The 25,085-nt window shown below is 31.6% G+C and overlaps 1 protein-coding gene across 7 annotated transcripts in view; it reads left to right on the top strand.

Moving 5' to 3' along the window:
- Positions 1 to 7,345: 7,345 nt before the first annotated feature.
- Positions 7,346 to 25,085, top strand: part of LOC139501048 (kazrin-like) — a 74,975-nt gene continuing 57,235 nt past the window's right edge. For 2 of the 7 annotated variants that reach the window (XM_071290007.1, XM_071290003.1), the window contains exons 1-2: positions 11,790 to 12,004; positions 17,742 to 18,900. In XM_071290007.1, the coding sequence (XP_071146108.1) occupies positions 18,786 to 18,900 (115 nt within the window). In that variant the 5' untranslated portion in view covers positions 11,790 to 12,004; positions 17,742 to 18,785. Of the gene's footprint in view, positions 7,678 to 11,789; positions 12,005 to 17,741; positions 18,901 to 25,085 lie in introns of those variants that run through there. The other 5 variants (XR_011658443.1, XM_071290005.1, XR_011658445.1 and 2 more) reach the window with 3 other exon arrangements.

The following is a 25,085-nucleotide window of genomic DNA, read 5'->3' as shown; positions in this document are numbered from 1 at the left end:
GTCAATAGCAGCAATCACATATAAGGAGAAAGTAGCATGAACCGCATATAATAAGAGAATATAACACACAATGTCAGGCGCACCGCGCGGATTAAGACGAAGCGCATACGATGAACACCTACTATTCCACGATAAAAAGAAAGAAAAATGTATGAGAGGCAAAATAACAACAACTTTGGTCAAATAAGGTTCTCTCTCAGAGGGTATGGATGAGGGTCTTTCATTTCTGTAATCTTTTTTTTTTCGGACGTTATTTTCATAAGGCTATAAAATAATGGCTATTCCTAGATTGAGATATTTCAGTATTATACTAGAAACTGGAAACTATACAAAAAAAATGACAAAAAGGATGAACCTTCCCTATTGTAAATTTTACAGTCAAATCCCAGAAAAATTAACAACTAAAGGTCACAATAGGGCATCCCACAATGAGCAAAGCCCATACGGCACAATCAGCTATAAATGGACCCGAAATGGCAAATGTTAAACAATTCAAATTTGAAAACTAACGGCTTAGTTTATGTTCAAAATAATGAACGTGAAAAAAATTCATTCTTTGTATTACAAAATCTGTTACAATGCAACAAACGACAACCTCTGAATTGCAGGCTCCTGACTTAGAACCTGTACATGCTAAGTCTTTTGTTTTGCACATTTTCCCTATAGTTTGAATTAGTGAAAAAATGTATTTTTTAAGTCAAGATAATTGTGCATGTATGATATATGATAGATATATCATTTTAAAGATGCATTTCCATAGTCAGATAGATCCAGAGATATAATACGTCATAGATATATAAAGGATACATGAATTGGTACATGTAGTTATATAATTAATACAAAAGGTCCAACCCCAAGGGTGACTAAACAATAGAAGTATGATCACCATTGGTTCAACCGACAGTGAAACCCTCGCCAAAGCGGGGTGTTTGTTTGACTGTGCGGGATGTACACATTTGCAACCACATCAGAATGGAGACGTTAAATTCGATGTGTCGTTGAGGGGTCCATTGGGGACCTGTTGCAATGCTTTATTTCTGTCCTTATCCAATATACCATCATTTTCTGTGCCAGTCTAAATTGCTCCGACCTTAATTCCGGACACCTCTTTTACAGAACCTACCTATTGTATCTAATGTTAGTTTGTTCTCGTCCTGAATATGCATGAAATATTTGACACTGGACGTCCAGCAACCAACAATCAATCAATCAATCAATCAAAAGGTCCAAAATAATGTCTTTTTAACAATATTCTGAATGCTTGTAAATGCTATACATGTATAATATAGTCCATGAAGGTTGTATTTATATATATATATACCAGAGTATCTTGATGCATTAATGATCTGGTTATGTTACATATTAGTAGGAGATGAAGTATCGAACACTCATCAATTAGTTGTACATAAGGTAGATGGGGTGTCTAAATTATAACCCATAGAATTTTTGAATAGCTTGACAAAATGTAGCTTATATCATGCTTTTTAAAAAATAATAATAAAGAGAATGGGTCACGGGGCTTATTTTCACGCTACACAGTGTTCACAATTGACAGAGTTTGTATAGATTATGCATGGAAAACCCAATTTTCTGCAATAAAGCGTAAACTACACCATAGAATTTTGAGATAACATATGAAAAGATAGCTTTAATAGTATGTTTTCAATTGAAAAAAAAATAAGGGTCACCGGACCCGTTTTCTTACTACATTATAAAATAGGTAAATTCCTAACACATTCTATTGTAAAAGTACCTTTATCTGAATTATCTGCCTTTGCATTTGAGTTGCCTCCCCTTATGTGGTACAGTTGGAAAAAATTTAATCAAACAAAAATTTTCTGTTTTTTGTAAAATACAACCATAAATATGATAAAACGTGTCATTTTCTTTAATGAAATGAAAGTTCTTACACATGAATTTCCTACTACTCAAGATTTAATTTAATGAAAAGAAAATCACCAAAAAAGTTTTGTTACATATATAAAAATAGTTATTTGTCAAAGTTTTAGATAACTTAATTCATAGACTATTAACACTATATATATATAGTAATTCTGATAATATTTTTTTTTTTTACAGATATTGAACCATACTGTTCGAATATTGTACATGGTGTAATTGGTGTAATACCATATAGGTTCCATAGTTTTGTATATATATGAGGGGGAGGACAGGGGTAAGGGAGACAGGGAGAAAGGGGTAGGAGAAAGGAGAAAGGGGGTGGGAGAAAGGAGAAAGGGGGTAGGAGAAAGGAGAGGAAGGCTGGGAGAAAGGAGAAAAATTTGGAGAAAGGAGAAAAAATAAAATATTTCTCCTTTTAAAAAAATTTCTAATATTTCAAGAAAAAATATCTCAAAAGGAGATGTTTTATTCTAATGGGAGAAAGGAGAACGGGGGTAGGAGAAAGGAGAAGAGGGGTGGGAGAAGGGAGAAGGGTACCCCCCTGTCCTCCCCCTCATATATACTGGACCTTTCTTCATTGTACATGTATATAGTTTTGTATTCTGTTTACTAAGTATATGTGTGTTTTTGTGCTTATGTGTCTGAATATTATAAGATGTTGTATGATTCCCATTGAAAAAAAGGCCGTTAGTTTTCTCGTTTGAATGTTTTACATTGTCTTATCGGGGCCTTTTATAGCTGACTATGCGGTATGGACTTTGCTCATTGTTGAAGGCCGTACGGTGTCCTATGGTTGTTAATGTCTGTGTCATTTTGGTCTTTTGTGGATAGTTGTCTCATTGGCAATCATACCACATCTTCTTTTTTTATATCATCACAAGAGAACACATGTTGAAAATTAGCGTGTAGAATGGTGATAGATACCAGGTATATCCTGAATTGTACAAGTATCACCTTTTTACATGACTATTTTCAACCTATCTTTAAAGTCTTATAAGAAACATGATCTGACCTTGAGAACACATGTACTACCAAAATAACACCTGGTTTTCTGGAAATCTTACATAAGTATACTATGGAGCGCATTAATCTGAAAACTCATAGTGACAAGTAAATTTTAAATCGAAGTTAAAATATCGGTATCCAGCCATAACTGACTTATGAGACGCTTTTGCTTTAAAACTTATTCTAACATTCATGATACTATGATTTATGTAGAACAACATTTCTCATGGTTAACGTTCTTTATAATTTTATAAATCAAAAACATGGAAAAATTACAGTTTTCAGTAGGACAGTCTTTAGGAATGAAAAGAGTTGTCTTTCTTTGTATATAATATTGGTTATGCATTGCAGTCTTTATTATAGAAACTAGCACACAACCAACCTAAGGTGTTTATTTTATCATACAACCAACACTTCCTGGCTACATATAATCATTTTCAAAAGTATTACTATTTGTTGATCCTAATTCTTGATTTTATGTTTTGCAGGAAATTATTGGTATTAACTAAATCAAATTAAAAAAGTTAAATGAATAAAAAGGAAACACGAAGACCACCAATGAATAACATGCAGAGAATCAGTTATGAATTATGAAATGGGCATTATGAAGCACAATAGACATATGACGGCAACTTTATAACATACGGCATAGATATGTAAAGTATGAAGCATCAAGGTCTTTTACCTTCTAAAATATTGAGCTTTTGAGAGGTTAGTTAACGCCGGCGCCAGATCAATATTCCCTATATGTGTCGCTTTCAGCAGAATTCGCAGGCTAGAAAAAACTATAAGATAACAAAAATGATCAACAAGCCCATTTTTGCATATATAAAAGTGGAATTTTGTCCAAATATTTTTCTTTCCGTGTTTTTAAGTAAAAATTACAGAAGATGAGAGAAACTGTAATCAGAAAAATGGTTAAAAAAGGTTTTTTCATGATTCTATTCTGACGTATTCTAGTCCAAAATGTTGATGAGTGTCTATTATTGATGATACATAATGTGAATCTATATATCAGGAGTGTTTCGCACGGTTTTATTCCAGTAACTCGGTTTGGTATGATTTTTTCATTTGAGGATACAAATAGGATGAGACACATTTTTTTATAAACTTATAAACCTGAACATTTGATAATGCCCTATAAGTTTTTTTTTACCACCCTTTAATTACAGGACGTATTATTTTATATCGTTGACGGCCGTCAGTCGTCAGCAAGCTGCATGTTGGAGAAGAAGTAAAAAAACGCTTTGTCCAATTGTTTTTATCTATTGACGTAAGCACCCTATCCATTTTTATGAATTTTAGATTTTACTTTTCCGTGTTATGCATGGGATTTTATTTATAAAAAGGTGGATTTTCGGACAATAATTAAACAATGCTTGTTCAGATCCCCTGCAGCTTTAGTGACTGGTTTATATCTATTAAATAATCTTCCTTTAGGTTTCTTTTACAAACTTCTGGTATGAAATTGAGGAGTTATGGAACTTTATGGTTGGAAAACTGACGGACGTATCATGTGCTTATGGCCATGGCACAGATATTTCTGTTATTCGTTGTGCTTCATTTTGCTCCTCTGTACACAAATGGGGTGTTGGAATATCGGTGCTGCCCCAAATTAACCATCGGGGTGACCTCCAGAGACTGCCGAAAGTCATGTAACGCGATATAAACATCAATATAAATATATATAGCGAGCACATGCAATGGAATTTCCCAGGCTGTTGGATTTCATTTTAAAGTTTAAATAAGTCTGTAACATCATCATTTTACCTGTATAATTTTTCATGTGGTTCGAATCAATCAACCAATTGGTTTACCCTTGTTTCACTTTCAAAATTAAGTTTTTTTTTTTATTTTAATAGCTGAACACGCCTAGTTTATGCGTAATCATCTACAGCACAGGGGTAAAATTCGAGGTCACAGAAAAACAGTTTCAGTGAGGTCGAAGTGTTCACTTGCAAGTGAATAATTGAACATCGATGTTTCTTAATTTGACAAAACTAAAAGCGAGTTATTATTTCACTATTATACTTTCATTTTATATCTTGCAGCTAATGCCCGTTTAACATGGCAACAAATCCTCGCTAAAAAATCCGGTTGACCTCCTACGGAACCTATTAGTAGAAACAGATTTGATTAATTTGTGACCTACATGTACGTGTCGCTTAAAAAATGGCCATATACCAAATGGTCAATATTAAAAATCCCTGTAATTTGCTCTATGGGATGTTTGCAAAATTTCAACGGAGGCACGACGAGACAGCATCTCAACGATAAAAGAATATGTTTGAAAGAACTATGCACTCGGCTACCTTTTTTCTTTTTAAAAACATCTTGATTTCTTCAATTTGAATAATAGAAAACAAACAAAATCATATATCAAACAAACACTGAATAAAAGTTTCTGTCATTAGTATAAATTATTGCTTCATTGCTTATTTTACAGTTCGAACCCTACATGTGGTAGCTTGGTTGAACTCCAAGCTTAATTGACTAGTATTGACAGTTTTCTTGACGAAGGTCAGTGGTTCTCTCCGGGAGTCCCACCTTTCTACACAAAAAAATGGCTGGGCGCAATGAAATAGCAAATAATGATAAAAGTGGCATTAAGACCAACAATGAATACACAAGGATAGCATGGCCACTTATGCTGTACGAAATTACATTGACAACAGTTGAGAAGCATGAAAGAACCATCACCAGACATCTTAGGAAATGGTTATGTGTCCACAGCATGCAGGACCGCAAAGTTGCAGCTACCATTTACATCTCTAGTGGAAGAATTCAAAGTTAGCAAAAGTCGCCTTGTGATGACACTGAAAGAATCTAGAGATTACAAAGTAAGAACAGCAGGTGTCCAAGTAAGAACAGGACGAAAATGGTCAGCATCAAAAGCAGTTTCAGAGGCAGAGAGTAGATTGAGGCATAAGATATCATAGGAACAGTGGCAGTAGGACGACAGGGCTTTGGTACATCAAAAAGTTGCTACTGGAAGAACGCTAACACCCAAGAAAGACGAAGTCTTGTTCAAAGAGAGATAAAATCTAGAGGAGAAGAAAACAGACAAGCAAAGACAGTAGAATTAGGAAGTCAACGCGCTTGGTCGAGATGGGAATTGGAACAACGATCCCTTACATGGTCAGATATATGGTGATATCCGCAATACCAACTGCAGTTCCTTTTGAGATCAGTGTATGATGTGTTACCGACACCTTCAAATCTGCACAGGTGGAAACTTTCAGAAACAACAGACTGTCCCTTGTGCGGAAACAGAGGAACTCTACAACATGTTCTTTCAGGGTGCAATATCGCTCTTACACAGGGGAGATATACATGGCAACACAACCAAGTACTCCGGGAACTCACTGGAGTGATAGAGAACTTGTGACAGAGGAAAGATGCAAAACACATTAGAAACAAACCTATCAAGATCCAGTTTGTGAAGGAGGGTGAAGTAGGCCAGAAAAGTAAAAAGAACATATCAGGAATGCTTAATCAGGCGAAGGATTGGCAGTTAGAAGTTGATCTAGAAAAGAAGATGCAATTTCCTGATATTGTACCAACTAACCTAAGACCAGACATGGTACTTTGGTCTACAAGCAGTAAAAAGGTAGTAATCATAGAGTTGACAGTTTCCTGGGAGGAGATCTAGAGATGTGGTGAAGCAAATGAAAGAAAGAGGACAAAATATGATGGACTGTTGGCAGAGTGCAGAGATAGAGGATGGCAGACATGGAACTTTCATATTGAGGTTGACTGCAGAGGCTTCCCTGCACAGTCAGTGTGGAGAATGTTCTGAATCTCTGCAGTTGGAGTGACTGGTCAGAATAGAGGAGCAGCAATCAATAAACTGGGCCAAGCAACAGAGAAAGCATCTTGCCCCCCCCCCCCCCCCCCCCCTCAGGTCGAAAGGTCGCTTTTAAATTCGTCGAGAGGTCGTTTTAAGGGAAATTACGTACAGGTCGCAGGTCGTTTTTTTCCCAACACAGAGGACGGAAGTCAGTCGGAGGTCGTTTTTTCCAATTTTACAGGTCGCAGGACGTTTTTAGAAGGCTCCAGGTCGGAAGTCGCCTCTAAAAATCCCAGAGGTCGCAGGTCGTTTTCGACCCTGCGGGAGCCTCACTATACATCTTGGACGTTCACACACAGATCATAGTTGTGTTAAACACGAATCTATTTAGTTGAAATTGAATTTGACAAAAGCAATTTTCCCGCATAGTATAATGATGAATCTGGATAATGTTGAACTAAATCGCCGTGACCTACTTACTTAATCATGTAATTTAAATGTTTGCCTACTTCATTCAATACACTTAAGGGTTTCATTCAAGCAGTTTATTTTGCTGAAAAATGAAAAGGGTATCAATTTATTTGTGTATTCTCTTACTCAAACAAAAGATTTAAATCACCCCTGTTAAAACAATAGAAGAACCCATGCAGCGCATGACACGTGCAGGAGTGGCCTTGAGCGAAGTTGACAAGGTGTACAGTAATATAACTGATATTATATCTATGTAAACAAAAATCAATGGTTAATAGCCATGAAATGACACTAATTATTTCATATTTACGGCTACGATAGATCAATCACACCTGCGGGAAGATTGTCATCGATTTTTTTTACCTTTCGACCCTGTTGATAATGTTGGACATATTGACATTTTGGTGGTGACATTATTTTAAGATTTTATGGAAGATAGACGAAATAACAGCTAAAAATGAATACACAATTAGAAGGAGGGAGCCCTGAGAGAATTAATTTGGTCAAAGGTAAGTAGATATATTGATTAATATTGTGTGTTTTGATAAAATCTAAAGACAAAAAGGTTGAATTCATTACTGTCACGTGGTTGTCCTACTTTCAGTTTCTGTACTTTCACTTTGACATTTTTTTTATATTTATGTATTATTATATACATATTTTGTTACAGCAGAATAAATTCTCATTTGGTTTGCATCAACTACAAATTATAGAAGATCAGCAAATAAAATAACCTGCAAAGATATCTTTTAATTACTCTATAAATTTCTTGGCATTAAATGGTTGCATTTGTCAAATGTAATTATGTAAAGAAATGGATGTACAGCTTCATATGTTGCTTTGTAGTGTTAGAATATATGACATATAGGTTAAGCAGGGCATTCCACTCATTCTTGAAGGGCAGGTGAAAGAAGAGGGGGGAGTGTGAGGAATTTTATATTGAAGATATGTTTTTCTTGACAACTTATAGGTACATGTAGCCATGCATGTGCAGAAAATTGCTTGAGACAGAATGATACTTTTTAATAACATTGTAGTAATCTCAGAGATAGACCACAATTTGGTATTTGCCTCAGTGCCCATTGAATTTACCTATAAACAGTATTCCGGCAGTAGAAGAAAGAATAACTACTGAAGAGCTATTCCTTCAACCATTTCCAACGGAGACATTACAGCAGATTCCATTGAGTGTGTAGCGAAAGCGAATATCTTTGGATAGCTTGCTTGTTAGCTGAACCATGAAGTCATTGTTAGGTCAGGTAAACTACCCTACCTTTAAGAATAGACTATAGTCCAACAGAAAACACATCGATCTGTCTGTTGGACTAGGATACTTCGAAAGGAGGGTAGTATACCTGACCTTATAATGACTTCACGGTTCAGCTAACAAGCAATCTAACCAAAGATATTACCTTTCACTACACACTCAATGGAATCTGCTGTAAATTTGTCCAATAAAATAACAATAGTATACATCTAAAGAATGTCATACATATGTAGTTAAATTGTCAAAACCATTAAAAGGTACATGTATTGAAAACTTGCATAAGGTATAAACCTCTTGAAGCAATCGAAAAGCTTATCCAAGAAAGCTTGATATTCCCTAATATTTGAAGGCCTGGTCCAAAAGAAAAACTGTCTGAAAAAAAAGATATTCTGCTATGAGGTAGTCTTAAGATAAATTATGTTAGAAACTTTTAACCCTTTTTGACTGAACAAAAGCGTTACTTACATATTTCTATAAGAAAATAGTGGGTACGTCCCTATTTTGTGTTTCCAAAAATGTTGAAACAGAAGCTAGATTTTAATGTTTTATGACATATTATACATGTTTGATATCATTTAGATTTAGTATTCCTATATTTGTAATGTGCAAATTGTTAACCGTATTGTCTATCGTGGTTAAAGAATCTAATATTGATATTATGAGATCTACTTTGAAGAAGTTTGAAAAATATGTCGTTAGATGCACTTTTGTCTAACATTCTTAAATCAAAAAATCTAGCATATGGCGGGCAGTGAATTGAAAGCTTCTTAATGTAGGAAACTTTGTGTCAGATGAGTAACGAAGCTAATACCATTTTCTACTCAGTGCATTGACTCAGTAAATTAGCTTTTGTATTCAATATTATTGGTGATAAATAATTTTCTACATTTTACAAACAAGATGCAGCTGCTGCGAGATTATTTGCAATATTTGAACTTTCAATTCATAACTTTGCAATGTATTACAATAACCAATCATTCATCAGATGTAAAATATGATTGGTTAACTTTGATATAGACATATTGATGAAATGACTTAGGAGTAATGAATCAAATTGTTGGATAATTTTATATTATACATGTAGTACATGTATATGTAGAACATATGGTTTAGAATTTTTTTATATGAATCAAGTAAGATTCTATCAATTTAATGATTTCTAAAAATCAATTATTGTCCTCAGTTGAAGTTGGGTTATTTTTTTCTCTCCAAAAATGGTAAAAGAAACAATGTTTTGAAAAGATATAAGTATAAATCCAATTTGAAGTTTTTAAAGGAAAAACTCAAATTTATGCCTTATGACTTTTTTATATTTTTTTTTTAATATTAAAATGCAAATCAATGTAACTATCAAAAATTGAAACATTGTCTTTTGAAGAGGGATATAGTTCATTGATTGGCATCATATCTTTTAAATAATACTTGAAATTCTTATTCTGTTGATTGGAATATTTCTCTCTTTCAAGTATAGGCAACTGTCAGTAAAGGGGAGGTAACTCAAAGAATACTATTGTATTTTACCAGCATTCTTTAATAGAGAGAAAATTATTTTCAATGACTTGTTTGAAAAAGAGTATTAATATATATGTACCAATATGGTCAATTTGACATAATATGATATAATAAATGAAGGAGTGTTGGCAAAAGATTTAACATTAGTGGACAGTTTCAATTCAATGATTATTTTAGTATAAGTTTGTTGATCTGAATCAAAAGGAAGAAAATAAATTTTATTTCATTTTGATCTAGATCTGACATTTTGTTTTTGTCAACAGGTGCTTTAAAAAACCAACCACACCTGTTTCATAAACGCCCATATTTGAACACTTTTTTTTTGTTGCTTATGTTTACATTGACGTCAACACTTTAAGGTGTTATAGATTTACCATTAAGATATTTTTTTTTTTTTTTTAAGTCTCTTTAATTCACACATTATTGTTGTTAAAAGATTTTTTTTTCCTTCAAGGAATATGTACTTAATTATTTATTTGTACACCCAATTTAACATATTTACCTATATTATGTACAAATATTATCTGATTTAAAGGGGTGAGTGTAATGGGTTTTGTAATTGATTGGATTTTATTCCTTATAGATTTATCATCTATAGAAATGTCATCAGGGTTGTGAAGGTTGACTTTATGTTTGAAATCACCTAAAAGTTGAATTAGTTTTGAAAATAATATTATCCAGCTACATGTATACATGTGTCAATGAAAACAATGGCAATCGTATCCCTCAGAGCAATCTGCTCTTTGATTATGAAGACAGGGTGTGTCCTGTAGAGGAATACTGCCCTTATTCTGCACTTGAATCAACTCATGAAAGAACTTGTTTAAACAGTGCCAAGATGAAAGATAATGCAGGAATAATAATTTTGAATTTAAGTTTGATTAATACTGATGAATTTTATCTTTTAAACTTAAATTCCGTTATTATTTATAGTAGTACAATCTCTCTTTCTTGTTAATGGTATTACCTCACGATTCTCAAGTTTTCTAGGACACTTACTTCATTTGGAAAAATTAACATGTTGCTATACAATAATTATATAGATATGATGTAAAAAAAAAAAAAAAGAAAAAAAAAAAGTGAATAGGTCAAGGTCTTAATATTAGCGGTGACATGAAATAAACATTGGTATATATTTCAGCAGTCTGCACCATAAGTCACTTAAGTCTGATGCCCCAGACTAGTAAATATTGATTCGGACAAGTGAAAATTTTCAAATTTGTTAGGGGCAAGTTTTGATATTTAGTGTCCGGATTATTAGATGAAAAAGCCTATGGTGCAGACTGTATTTGTTGTAATTATTATTATTATTGCTACATTTTTAAGGTTGTAGAACAAAATATTAAAAGTTCACTGTTCAAATCCTTAAGGGTTTTCAAACAATATTATTATAAATTCATTTAAATGTAAAGTGCATACACCTTAACAATCCTATTATAAAGCTATTAAAAGGTGTCACTAAAAAGTCAGACAATAGTTCTTTCAAGACTTGAAAAATTAGCTACACAGTGGCTCAAGAGGTGTAATTTATTTTAAGGTCACCTAGGATTAACATGTCTATTAGTGGGGTGAAAGTCCGGGTACATCTGCTCACGATGACACTTCCGATACAAAAGATATAAAAGATAAGAGTCCTGTCCTTGAAGAGACGCACACACCTGAGAAATTTACCTGAACCCCGGGGTCAAATTGAATTTTTGTTTTCACATGCAGTTACAAATTTAAAGTTTGATATTTCATATTTTTATTCAAAACGGACATTATGAATGGGGGTTTAAATATTATAAACCAATCGGATAATGAGGCTTGTATTTAAATATAGAATATTCTAAGCTAATCAATAAGTCTGTCTGGTGTTAATTAAGGTAAAATCGTTAGTCAGAGTTTACCTGCGTTTGTTATTAACAAGGAAATCTCTTGTAGATTTCCAGGTCAGTGAAATTGACATTATATTTTGGGAGGTATAGCAACATTTTTCGTCAGTTTCTCTGTTTGGGAATTTTTGTGTTATTGACGCTACAGATAAAATGAGGAATTCAGATTTTCTTCTGAAAAGCGTGAGATTATTTTTAATTGATTTTTATTAATATTGGTGAAATTATAGATGTTAAGTAAGGAGTATTGTTTAATTTAAGATCTTTAAAAATCTTTTTGTTTAATGTAAGAAGTTGTAAAATTGAATAAAACTAATTTCTAACTTTTTAAAACTTTATGAATTGATTATGTAATGGAAATTGAAGTTAAAAGGTGAAAAATGTAATTCTAAGAAAAAGACAAAAATGAGATAATCTTAGGTTTTTCCCAGACAGATAAAAACAATATAAATGTCATTGAATGTATTTCAACTTAAAAATCATTAAAAAAATATAATGGTTTATAAACCTTAATAAATTTAAGTTCTTGATCAACAACTTTTTAAGAACAAATATTCTTTAACAGTGTGTTTTAATTTAAACCGTTTAAATGCTGTCTGTAATTTAAACAAAATAAAAGTCTCCATTAACTGAAATTTGCACAATTTTTAAGTCAGTTTGAATGAATCGAAACATTGTAAAAAAGTTTTGGTCCAGTTTTAAAGGGTTAAAAAGGGAAGTTCTGAAAGGAAATTTTGCATGTTACACACATTGTTTTATAAAATTTGATATTTCTAAACTTTTATGAAAATGTAATTTTATTATAATTCCATTTCATATCACCTATAAATAGCTTATTTTTAACTTTTATATTACTTGTACAGAAGAAGTGTAATTAACTATAAAATTCTTTCAAGAGATTCGGTAATTAACAACAAAAAAGTATTCATTAGACCCATAGACATAATATAGGAACTTTGTTATATATTTTTGTTAGAAGAAATACATGGATAATGAGAATTGATACTTCTACCACATTTTCCTTCTTTTCTAAACTTTACTCTTCTGATATTTTCTGATATGTTCTATTTCTGGAGAAATTGTCATGGAGGGTTTAGGTGATGATTTTTCTGTGTTTTTATATATTTTTCGGTCTTCTGATGTTTTCTGATATGTTTTATTTCTGTAGAAATTGTTATGGAGGGTTTAGGTGATGATTTTTCTGAGTTTTCTTATATTTTTCTGATGTTATATTATTATTTATTGAGAATCTTTCATGGAAAATTTAGGATGATGATTTTTCTTTGATTCTAATTTTTTGTTATATAAAAATTTCTAGAGATTTTTTCATTGGTGATTACAGATGATGATTTTTCTTTGATTTGCAATTTTTTTCTGGCCTGTTATATATATATATATATTCCTGTTGACTTTTTCACAGACAGTTTATGATAATGATTTTTCTACATTTTCGTATATTTTTCTGATTAGTTCTAAATACATTGGCAGAGTATTACATGGACGACTTGAAATGATGATTTTTGCATCTTTCTCCCTCCACAGCTGGGTTCACCTGGACAATGTTATGAAGTTCTGATTGGCTAATTGATCTTTGAGCGCCTGGCATTAATTAAGGGATCAAAATAACCGATAATTAGCAAGGAAGTGACCACTTAAACACCTGTATTTTCACCTTTGCTAATTGTAAGAAGGAAGTTCGGCTAGTTTATAGACTGCATCTGGTGTATGCACAGAGTGATCAATTGCATCTGCAGCAAAAAATTGTTTGAATATTAATTATAACGGCCTTGGGATATAGAAAATGAATAACTTTTCTAGTTAATTGTGTAATTCATTGTTTTAGTTTCTTTGTGTAATGTGATGAATTGGAGATTATTTTCATATTCTGTTGACAAGAGTATGGTACTAAATTACAATCCTGGTAACTTTGATAACCAATTAATGGGTTAAAGTTCAAAATACAAAATATCCTCTGCTTCAAAATAACTGTGCTTTTATATCTTAATTGGACATTGCAACTTACACCAGTGATTCAATAATCATGGTATGTTATTTGATTTTAAATTTGAATAAATTATTTAATTAACTTTTAAAATGTTGAATTGTATGTGTACCAATTTGGTTCATTTATAGATACATGTATGTAGAATGTATGTTTTTGCAGAGACTATTTCTTCTAGGTGCATTGAATGTGCTTAATTCTCAATTTTTCTTGATTAATTAATAGCTTGTGGATCACCTATGTGGATTATCTTCATAAGCGCAATATACGTGATCTCTGATTTATACTGTTGATTTTGACACACCTGGACTAAGAATTGGCTGGAACTCTTGAAGAAGATATTTGGAACCTAGAAGAAATTTCTTATGTTGATTTTGACAGACCTGGACTAAGATTTGGCTGGAACTCTTGAAGAAGATATTTGGAACCTAGAAGAAATTTCGTATTATGTTGATTTTGACACCTGGATAAAAAATATATATGATGAAATTCATGATTATGTTGATTTTGACACATTTGGACTATGAATTCAGTTATAAACCCCTAAAAAAAGATATTTGGAACTTAGTTTGTATAGATGACCAGAATCAATAACTCACTGTAAGGATTACACCTGTGAGTTACCTGTTTAAAAACGTGTGATTATTAATTATTTATTGATCATAATTATCAATCATAATTAATTAAATTAAAGGCTGGATTTCTGAGACCAGAGTGAAGGAATAATCTGCAGATAGCAATTGTGGAATAAATTGATAAATTGAGCTTGGAATAGGTCGAGGCGATTGAACAAGAAACAGACCAAGTAGAACATAGGCAAGACTGAATTTGCAGTAATTTATAAGTATGATACTTGTTTCATCGTGCATGACCAGTATGACAACTTGACAAGAGGGTGCTTGTCTTGTGTTGCTGTCTGTCATATTTGTTTCTAAAGTTAACTTTTTTTGTCATTTAAATCAGACAATTCCTTTTCCTGTTTGAATTGTTTCTCTTCAATGATATTGTCATCTCTGAACTTTGTATAGCTGTCACTTTCACTATATGGTGTGGGTTTTGCTCATTGTTGAAGTGTACAATAATTTATAGTTGCTTACCTTACTTTCCATTGGTTTTCCTGTTTGAATTGTTTCTCTTTAATGATTTTGTCATCTCAAAAACTAAGTATCATCTGACTTATAATATTATCATTATATGGCATGGGTCTTGCTCATTGTTGAGGTGTACAGTGATTTATAATTGCTTATAGTGCGACCATTGGTTTTCCTGTCTGAATTCTCTCTCTTGACCTTTTATAGCTCAGACAATCATGACATGATATTGGTTTTGATCATTGTTGAAGGTTGTACTGTGACTTACAGTAACACTCATTATTCTTATCATTTAGACTCTTGTGAATAGTTGTCTCACCAAAATTTTTTACTCCATTACTTTATTTTTATGCAATAATTAATTTCTATTGTCTCTGCTGGCTGGTTAAATTGAAGTACTAAATGTGTATCCATTGTGTGTATAAACTAAGGTCATTGAGTTACAGTAAATGGGCTATTCTGTCACTGATTTTTGCATACAACTTTGTCTCCTAAACGAATAACTGAAAATTGAAGCAAATAATGCATCTATCTTTTTTTTTTAATTCTTTTAGATATTACTGTTTGAATAATCTTTCAAAAGATGTGAACATTTGTATAGAATGCAGTCAATGCACATAATAGGACTTAAGTTCAACCAAGATATTGGAGTGGTTTGTGTTACTCGGTTCTCCATCTAAAGTTTAATATGCAGTTATTCAAGGACTGTTGTTTGTATTTTTCATGGCTTTTCTTTTTTTTGCCACATTTTGTTGATCTCTCTATGATTGAGTTTAAAATTGTCCTTTTTTTTTTAAGCCTGGCCTGTTTTAATTTTAGATTTTAGTGTTTGAGTGTCCCCCTGGTATATTAATTTATTAATCTTTTTTCTTCATCAAACAAAGGATTCAATTACACATAATTCATCACATTTCTAGGTGCATAACTATAAATTAAGGTCTTACATTTCATTCTCAGACTTCCAGGAAAAAATCTATCAGCTGAATATTAATATGGCATCAAGACTTGTTTATCAATCTTAACAACAAAGAATTAATAGTTATTGACAAGATGTCTGTATGATCATATGAAACCTGGTGGTCATTACAGCCAAGGACAGAATAATTAAGGACAAAACTGACCATAATCATAGGAAATTAGCATTGATATATCAAAATTATCCTTCAGACATGATAGTGTCAAGGACTGTATAGGATATGTGCATTTTATATAATTAACTAGGGGCTCTGGATGAGGAGCACTTCTGTTTTCTATTTGTTAGGTCATTTTGTCTTATTTATTCTTTATAAGTTTTGCCCATTTTTTTCTTTTCTTAAAATATATTAATTATATTCCATATTATCGGGCCTATTTTTCTCTTTTCCTTATTGTTGACCAATTTTTCTGTATTTACACAAATGTACTGGTCCCTTTTTCTCTATTCTGTCATCCCCACCCAGATCATCCTATAAGAACCAGTGGTAATTAATTAGTCCAACTGAATGCCTATGTTTAAAAATAAGAATCATATTATAAAATCTAGCTCCCGATTATGTGTTTTGAGTTTTCGTTTTGTGTTTTTTGTTTACATTAATGCAATCTCATTGAATTTTAACTCTCACATGATTGTCTATGCACACAATGCTCAAATAGTTGCTTTCTTTGTGAGTCATATTTTCTGGGTTTTTTTCAGTTTCCTCCTTCAAGTCAGGTTAATAAGTTGTTTGTGCCCGTGACCAGGATTTAAATCTTGAAAAACATACTGATGGTTTCAGGTGTTCTTTTGACAGAAAATTGAGACTCTTTTCTTAACATTTCTGTTAGAAAACATGCAGTATGGTCTGGATGGGGTCCTTCAAATCTGTATTCTTTACTTTGAATTCTTTCCCCGTTTCTCAATAATATGTTTTGTCCATTAGTCTCTATTCTTCTTTTGGTCCATTTTCTCTATTTATATTTTTTGCTCATCATACTAGACTAATGATATCCTGTTACTGTAAAACTTCCATCAAAACCCTCATGTATGTTTACATCATATATTAAGTTATGAAATATTATCCATAACTCTTGAATGTTCTAACCAATCGGCTATCAGATTAAATAATAAAGGAAGCTATAAAAAATATGTAATAATTTGTATATGGTCATCACAATGTTCTTAATACCCTACAGTTATATGTTTTGTGACAAATTATATGAAGTTAAGAAAAAAATTGTTGGAGGCAAAATCTGGTATAATGTAAATTGTTTTGTAATGAATAACTTTTTGATATGAAAATAATTAGGCGCCATTAAAATGCAGTTGTATATCCTTAAAAGTTTATGAAACCCTTAAAATCAGTGCTGATGTTGATTAATTGAGGAATAAAAGTTTTATGCTAATTTTAGACCAAATTTTTAAAATGCTATAAATGTAATAGTAAATTCCCAATTAGCTTAATTCAAATTGCTTCGATAGCACTTTGACATATATCAACATTTATATTATTATTCTTTAATTTATATTAACGACCATGTTTTCACCCAAACAAGGAAATTGACAAGACACTGATAGTTAAAGCAATATATATAATTACGCTATTAGCCATCTACAACTGTATTACTTAGTATTATATCAATCTTTAATTATCTATCTTGTTCAAGGGGGCCCCGAGGGGTCAAAGGGTCATTGGACATTGATTGATAAATCACTAATATCTAAGAAAAATATTATTTGTAAAAACACCTTTTGATCAAATGTCAAAGTGTTATTTGGCTAAAATTGTTTTTGTTGACAAATTGAGGCAGCATTTTTTTTTTATTCTCTGTTAAAAATAGATGATCACATTTGAATGATATTTCTTCATAGGATGTGATTTGTGAATGAGGATTTTCGTTAAAAGAAAAGAGACCCGACAACAGGTGAATAGAAACTGTTTTAACAGCTGATTGGATAGATTGATTTGAATTTTAAAAAACTGAAATTTTATTTAAATACAACTGGATAATCTAAATATCCATAGATAATATCTAACTTGGAAATGAACTTATTTTTGCTTGATCGAGCTCATTTAAAAACTGCACGGAAAACTTTCATTTGTGAATAGAAATTGCATTCTATTGTATGACATTTGGAAACGGGTCACAGATGGACTTTCTTACCTTTGAATGCACACGTAATATTATTTAAATAAGGTGGAGATTTTAATATGCATTATAATTCGACAATAAATATTGAATGATTAGCAGAGTTGATTTTTCAGTCATCGACATTTAGGGTGGTTTAAACCCACATATAAAAGAAACAATAGCTTCGTAGTGTTCTTGCGTGTCTTGCTGAATCTTCTAAACAAATACTGACATATATTGTCAATAAGAGTATAGGAAGATCGTTAAACTGATTGATTTCATCGGATTTACGACAGATCTTGTGTATCGTAATAATCACTGAATTGAATACGGACTGGTATACTATGTAACATATTATTGAACCAATTTGTGACAAAATAGTGTAAATTATATATACGGTCATGATTTGCAATTTAAATTTGGCATTAGAATTGTAAACAGAAGTAGATATTCACTGCACTCAGAACAACAAATCCATGTCCTTCTAGTAAATGGAAGCTGTGGAAATTATTGGAAATATCATGTGCGAAATAAACTAAACAATAAATACTGCTGATACATCTAGAAAAGTGGGAGTGTATTACGAAATTAGATAATTCTCGTCAGTTTATCGGGAAAAGAAAAAAAATACAAAACATGTGATAAATACATGTACATGTATGCATTTGCCGACTGTTATCAATTTAAATAATTGAAAATGTAAATATTGTACAAGTGACAAGAAATCGTCGTAATCAGTGATTTTTCACCCTTATCAATATACATATATATATATTATTTGATAATGGATCGACCACTCAGTTTAAACCTGGATAGTCTGCCTGTCAACATCATGTCGGAAAATGCACGGAAAAAATACACAGAGGTTTTCAACAAGCAGAACAATATAGCAGAAAACGGTAAGTCGTGTTTGCTATTTATAGATCGAACGTTGAGGTCAGAACTAACATCTTTGAGGTATTTGAGTGCAGAAATTAACATCTTTATTTGGACTTCTGAGTTTTAAATATGTTCTAGAGTGTTGGAGTGGAGTGTTAAAAAAGGATGGGGTGAAATATCGATGTCTTACAAAAAGGCATGTCTGGTTTAAATATTGTTAATCCTTATGAATTTATTAAGAAATTTAATGATTTGTTCAATACTGATAACTTTGATTCTGTTTGACCATTGGATTAATATTGGAATGAATAATAAGTCTATTTTCATCATTAGTATCAGCTTTTGTGGTTTTGTGGTTTTAATTCAAACCTGACTGATTGATAAATTTGGACGCAAATGAAAATATCTATTACATTTGGTTAGATACAAAATTTAGTTGTTAATGGAAGAGGGAAACGTAAGCAAATTAAACAGTAAATATTTCATTTTTGAAGAAATGGAATTGACATTTTTGTGCAAATATTTTTGTTAACTTGCTTTATTATTCATTCTCAACAAAAATATAAAGCTACTTTTACAATGAGAAATGTTTTTTCTTTTTTGTAAATTTGATGCTGGTTGGAAATTTTTTTTTTTAAATCAAATTTTTAAAAGTTTTTTTTTATGTTTTTGCACAACTGGAAAATTAAGTTACTCTTTATTAGTTAAATTATTATTTCTAAAATCTATTTCTTTAACATATTCTGACCTCTGGTCAAAGGCTTAGACAAATTCACCTGTCAGCTTTAGAATGAAACATGAATTTGTGCTGTCAAAATTTCAGATAGGGGGAGATAACTCACAATTTGAAATCTTTTATTTATGATTTCAATTTGTATGTATGTATACATACATTTATCAATATTTGATTTTTAAAATGTATAAGATTACATTAGATTATGATATTTGTACACCTCCGGAACAAAGGTGTATTATGGCTTGACCTTGTGTATTAGTCGTTGACACAGAGAAATAATATCTGGGCCATATTTTGACGTGGATCGGATTGAGAATAAGCATGAAAAAATTAAAAAAGAATCTTTTGTTGTAATTGAAATAGTTTGATCTCAATGTTTGGAAAAATGTCAATACTATTTGCTATGTTTGAAAAGTTTACAATTTGTTAGGTTCAATCAAGTCTTTCAAAACTAATGTGAAAAGAGTGTAAAATGTATTTTTATGCCCCACCTACGATAGTAGAGGGGCATTATGTTTTCTGGTCTGTGCGTCCGTTCGTTCGTTCGTCCGTCCGTCTGTTCGTTCGTTCGTCTGTTCGTTCGTCCGTCTGTCCCGCTTCAGGTTAAAGTTTTTGGTCAAGGTAGTTTTTGATGAAGTTGAAGTCCAATCAACTTGAAACTTAGTACACATGTTCCTTATGATATGATCTTTCTAATTTTAAAGCCAAATTAAACTTTTGACCCCAATTTCATGGTCCACTGAACATAGAAAATGAAAGTGCTTGTTTCAGGTTAAAGTTTTTGGTCAAGGTAGTTTTTGATGAAGTTGAAGTCCAATCAACTTGAAACTTAGTACAAATGTTCCCTATGATATTATCTTTCTAATTTTAATGCCTAATTATATTTTTTATCCAATTTCACGGTCCATTGAACATGGAAAATGATAGTGGGAGTGGGGCATCCGTGTACTTTGGACACATTCTTGTTTTTTTTATTGATTACTAATATTTAAAAAAAGGGGGAGACGTAAAACTTTGATGTTATTTTGTTGTTTTTGTTTTGTTGGTTTGCTGCTGTCCAATACATTAAATCTTGAATATAGATATAGGAAGATGTGGTATGAGTGCCAATGAGACAACTCTCCATCCAAGTAACACATTGTAAAAATAAACCATTATAGATCAAGGTACAGCCTTCAACATGAAGCCTTGGCTCACACGGAACAGCAAGCTATAAAAATTACTAGTGTAAAACCATTCAAACAGGAAAAACAACAGTCTAATCTATATAAAAAAAAAATATGCATGAAATATTTGCAACAGTTCAAACTGCCCAAAATTGGAATTGCTTCAGGGCGGAAAAGAAAGATTCAATTAGACAGGGGTGACCTTATTCACACAAACTACAGGGTAACAGTCATACATTGCTACTTGAAAGGTGCTTATACAAGTGTTCACTGTATACAGGTTTTCCTCTTATCAAGGATTTTATGTAGACAACTTTCACTGTACACAGGTTTTACCCTTATGTACACATTAGTTTCACTGTACACCCGTTATATTCCTATGTAGACAAGTTTCACTGTACACCCGTTTTATTCCTATGTAGACAAGTTTCACTGTACACAGGTTTTACCCTTATGTACACATTAGTTTCACTGTACACCCGTTTTATTCCTATGTAGACAAGTTTCACTGTACACAGGTTTTACCCTTATGTACACATTAGTTTCACTGTACACCCGTTTTATTCCTATGTAGACAAGTTTCACTGTATATACTGAATGTTTCTAGTCAGGTTTCTACTGTATTTCAATAAGTGTTTTGACATATACCCCAACTTTGCATTATATTCATGTTAAGTTTGTCTTTTTTTTGTATAAGCCAATTTCATAATGTAAAAATTGTTGAATTTAAAAAAGTGAATCACTTGTGCAAATAATCTCATATTTGTATATAAGCCCATAACAACGTTATAATTTTATATGAATTTGGTTAAATATACTTACCATGAAATTACATTTATATTATATAGAATATGTTTGCTTTTACAACATGTTCTCATCGCAATTAACTAGGTGATTAAAAATTACATCCATGAGATGTACTCACCTACGTCATAGTTCACCTGTGTAACATACACTAGCTTTAGTTTTAATTTTTGCGTTCAAGAGAACGCATGTTTCTCGTCGGCAAGGATTTTTAACAGTTTACTGTTGAAAATCCTTATGTTTTATAAAAGACATTATTTGTTTTCGGAATATCGATATACGATTAATTTAATGTGAATCAGAATACAGCGCTTCTGCCAAGTTTCTGATATGCACGTTTTCGTCATTTTTACAGCTTACGAGTCTGGAAATACGACGACATAGAAAATGACCTTTGTTTAGCCGCCATTTTCAAACATTAAATCGGGTCCGAGGAAAGGCAGAATTTAGCTGTCAAAATCGGACATGTTACGTGAGTGCTACGTTTTTAAAAAGATATATATTTAAACGGATGTTTATTTCTTTTTTCACGCTCAGCTGACCGGATTTTTCACTACATTAGAGCAATGCTACGAAACGGGTCGAGTGTAAAGTTTGGATAAAGTCGATTGTTTACAATTTGCAGTCTGTACACGAGACTGTGTAAACACATCACTATATTAAAATCAGAATAGGTATTATGACCAGATCTGATTGTTTTTCATGTGGAAAACGTCCGTATGGGAGCGTATACCACTATTGTCACTAGAACCTCACACAATTGGTTCGATTGTTTACAATTTGCAGTCTGTTACGTGTACACCTGGTACACGAGACTGTGTAAACACATAACTATTAAATCAGAATAGGTATTTTGACCAGATCTGATTATTTTAATGTGGATAACGTCCGTATGGGAGCGTATACCACTATTGTGACTAGAACCTCAATTGGTTCAATAAATTTCAATCAGAAAAGGGAATCTGTCCATTTCTGATTGTTTTATTTGGAAAACGTTCCATACAGGGAGCGTAGACCAACAGTGATACTGTTTTAACAGTTGATAAATACATCACAATCAGAATAGGGATTTTGCCCACAACTGATGATGTTTATTTGGTTAACCTTCCATTCAGGGAACATAAACCATATTTATTTGAAAATAAAACGTGCTCAATGGATCACTATAGACTTAAAATAGAATAGGGATTTTGCCCAAGTCTATTTGATTAATGTTGACATGTTTCATACAGGAAACATAGGAACTAGAACAACATGCATGATTTAGAATCTGTAAGTTGCATTCATTCTAGTAAAATACAGATTTGATATCTTACATAAAATTAAATCATAACTATTTATTTATTGCACATTGATATTTATGGAGCATAGAATTGCACGTGGATGATTGTTGCAAATAAAATATATTAGAATCAGACTAGTGAATTTAAGTCCAGGTCTATCTGACTTTTCTAGACATCCTTCCACCCAGGGAACATTATGTCTACTTTTTATTATATTTTAAAACAACACAAGCATAGCTAATATTTGGTTGCACATTGTTTTTTGTGATGAACCAACAGTTTAGTCAATTAACATATTTGCTCATATTGATAATATATTGAACAAGTGTCTGGAAATAGTCAAGACAGATATTAAAGACACTGAAAATGATACATTGTTATCTAGTACAATACAAATGTGATTGTAGTTTAAGCATACCAATACATACTTCTTTTAAATATGTCCAGTTTAAATCAGGACAGTAATTCTTAGAAGCCTGAAATAATTTTTCCAGAACAGCAAATTGCTGTAAATATTTAATTATTTTTTTACTGATAAATAATTCTCCAATGCTCTAACAGACATGGAGACAGTAAGAATGGAGCACTGTTCTAAATACAGTTGATAGCTTGTGACAACTCTTTTTACTTATATTAAATTTCATGGTCAGTTTACTTATGACAAGAAGAACATGAATATTATAAGTATGAACTGCTATAACCAATTGTTTGTTTTTGTCGGCAGTAAGGAAACAAAGGCTTTTATATGTTTTTATGTAAACATTAGATTGTCTATTGAATAAAGAATTTAGGGGATGCCATGATGCATTTCACAAAGACTCATTCAAGGTAATGGCTTATATATTGATTACATAATTCAGAGTGTACATTGCCAATGCATTTATTAAATATAATATGTACTAATTCTGTTTTGTTTTGAGTAAAAAAAAAAAAAAAAAAAAAAAAAAAAAAAAAGAGGTGATAACGTAAGACTTAAGAGACTATCTTACCCTCACTATATGGGAATCACTGTCAAATTATACATATATCTTCCAATCATGAAAGCAAAAGGAGTTTGGATGCTCTTTTAAAGATAGAAAATTATGCCTTAATTTACATTTTAAGTTTTCTAAGCAATGCCAACAGATGGGCAAGTTTCTGCTATAAGGATTGGTAGAACCCAACAGTTTATGCAATGGCTACACATTGTTTTTCCTAGAGTTAAATATTGATTCAGAATTCTGAAGTATAGAGGACTCAAATATGCTGATTTATAGAAACAAGATTATCATTAATTTAGATCTTGTAAAAAAATTAGTAAAATATTGGTAAATAAATAAATAAGATTTAAAGCATTGTGGATGCAGGATTTATTTAAAATGCTAGACATGGTCTAGGAAATTGAAGTAGTTCTCAAGATTTGAAACTATCTATTATACAGCTCTTTATATAAACCTTTTATTTAGTCAGTCTTTACGAGATGCAGAAAAAAAGAAGAGTTTTTTTTTTGGAGTAACACATGATGTACCAATATAAACATATAATATATATACATTTCAATTGGTTCTCAAATTTTAGCACCAGTGTAGAAGCAGTTAATCTTACAGCAAAATGTAGGAAAAGCAATTTATTTAAAAGACTGATTAATAGTTAGCAAATAGCTTTCAATAGTCTAAGAATAGTACATGGAAGTAAAATATAGTATGATAATTCCATGATTATATCAAATCAAATGCGAGACATTTTCTTAATATTATACCTAAATAATTAAAATGTCACTGTTTATTTTTATTTTTGCTCATTATAAGCATAAAGTTACAAAAATCTAGTCTGGTCAAAGTCAAGTTGTATATTATCTATATGCAGGAAGGTTTTCCGAATGCATGTGATTTTAACCTCGGAATTGATGGTAATTATTCACTTTTCAATTTCCATATTACCAGCCAGAATAATATAAATATATAGCATACAGTTAGTATCTTATGCAAGAATATGCTACACAAAATTGAAATGTGTTTATTTTAAACAATTACTTTGAATTTTGATTCAATATTGTTTTGAAAGATGTGATTATTTAAATCACATTAATTTTGTTTTTGCCAAATCTGGGGACAAATGCAAAATTCTTCTGAGTGACTAAGTTAACCAAATGACTGGGTTGAAGTCACAAAATACTACCAAAAGCTGTTTGGTTGATATATATTGAATCATATCAGAATGTATAGGATTCAGATGAG

This window comes from Mytilus edulis, chromosome 13 (genome assembly GCF_963676685.1).
Source record: "Mytilus edulis chromosome 13, xbMytEdul2.2, whole genome shotgun sequence".
NCBI lineage: Eukaryota > Metazoa > Mollusca > Bivalvia > Mytilida > Mytilidae > Mytilus > Mytilus edulis.
Note: the sequence above shows the minus strand (reverse complement) of the source record. Positions and strands in the feature narration are given on the sequence as shown.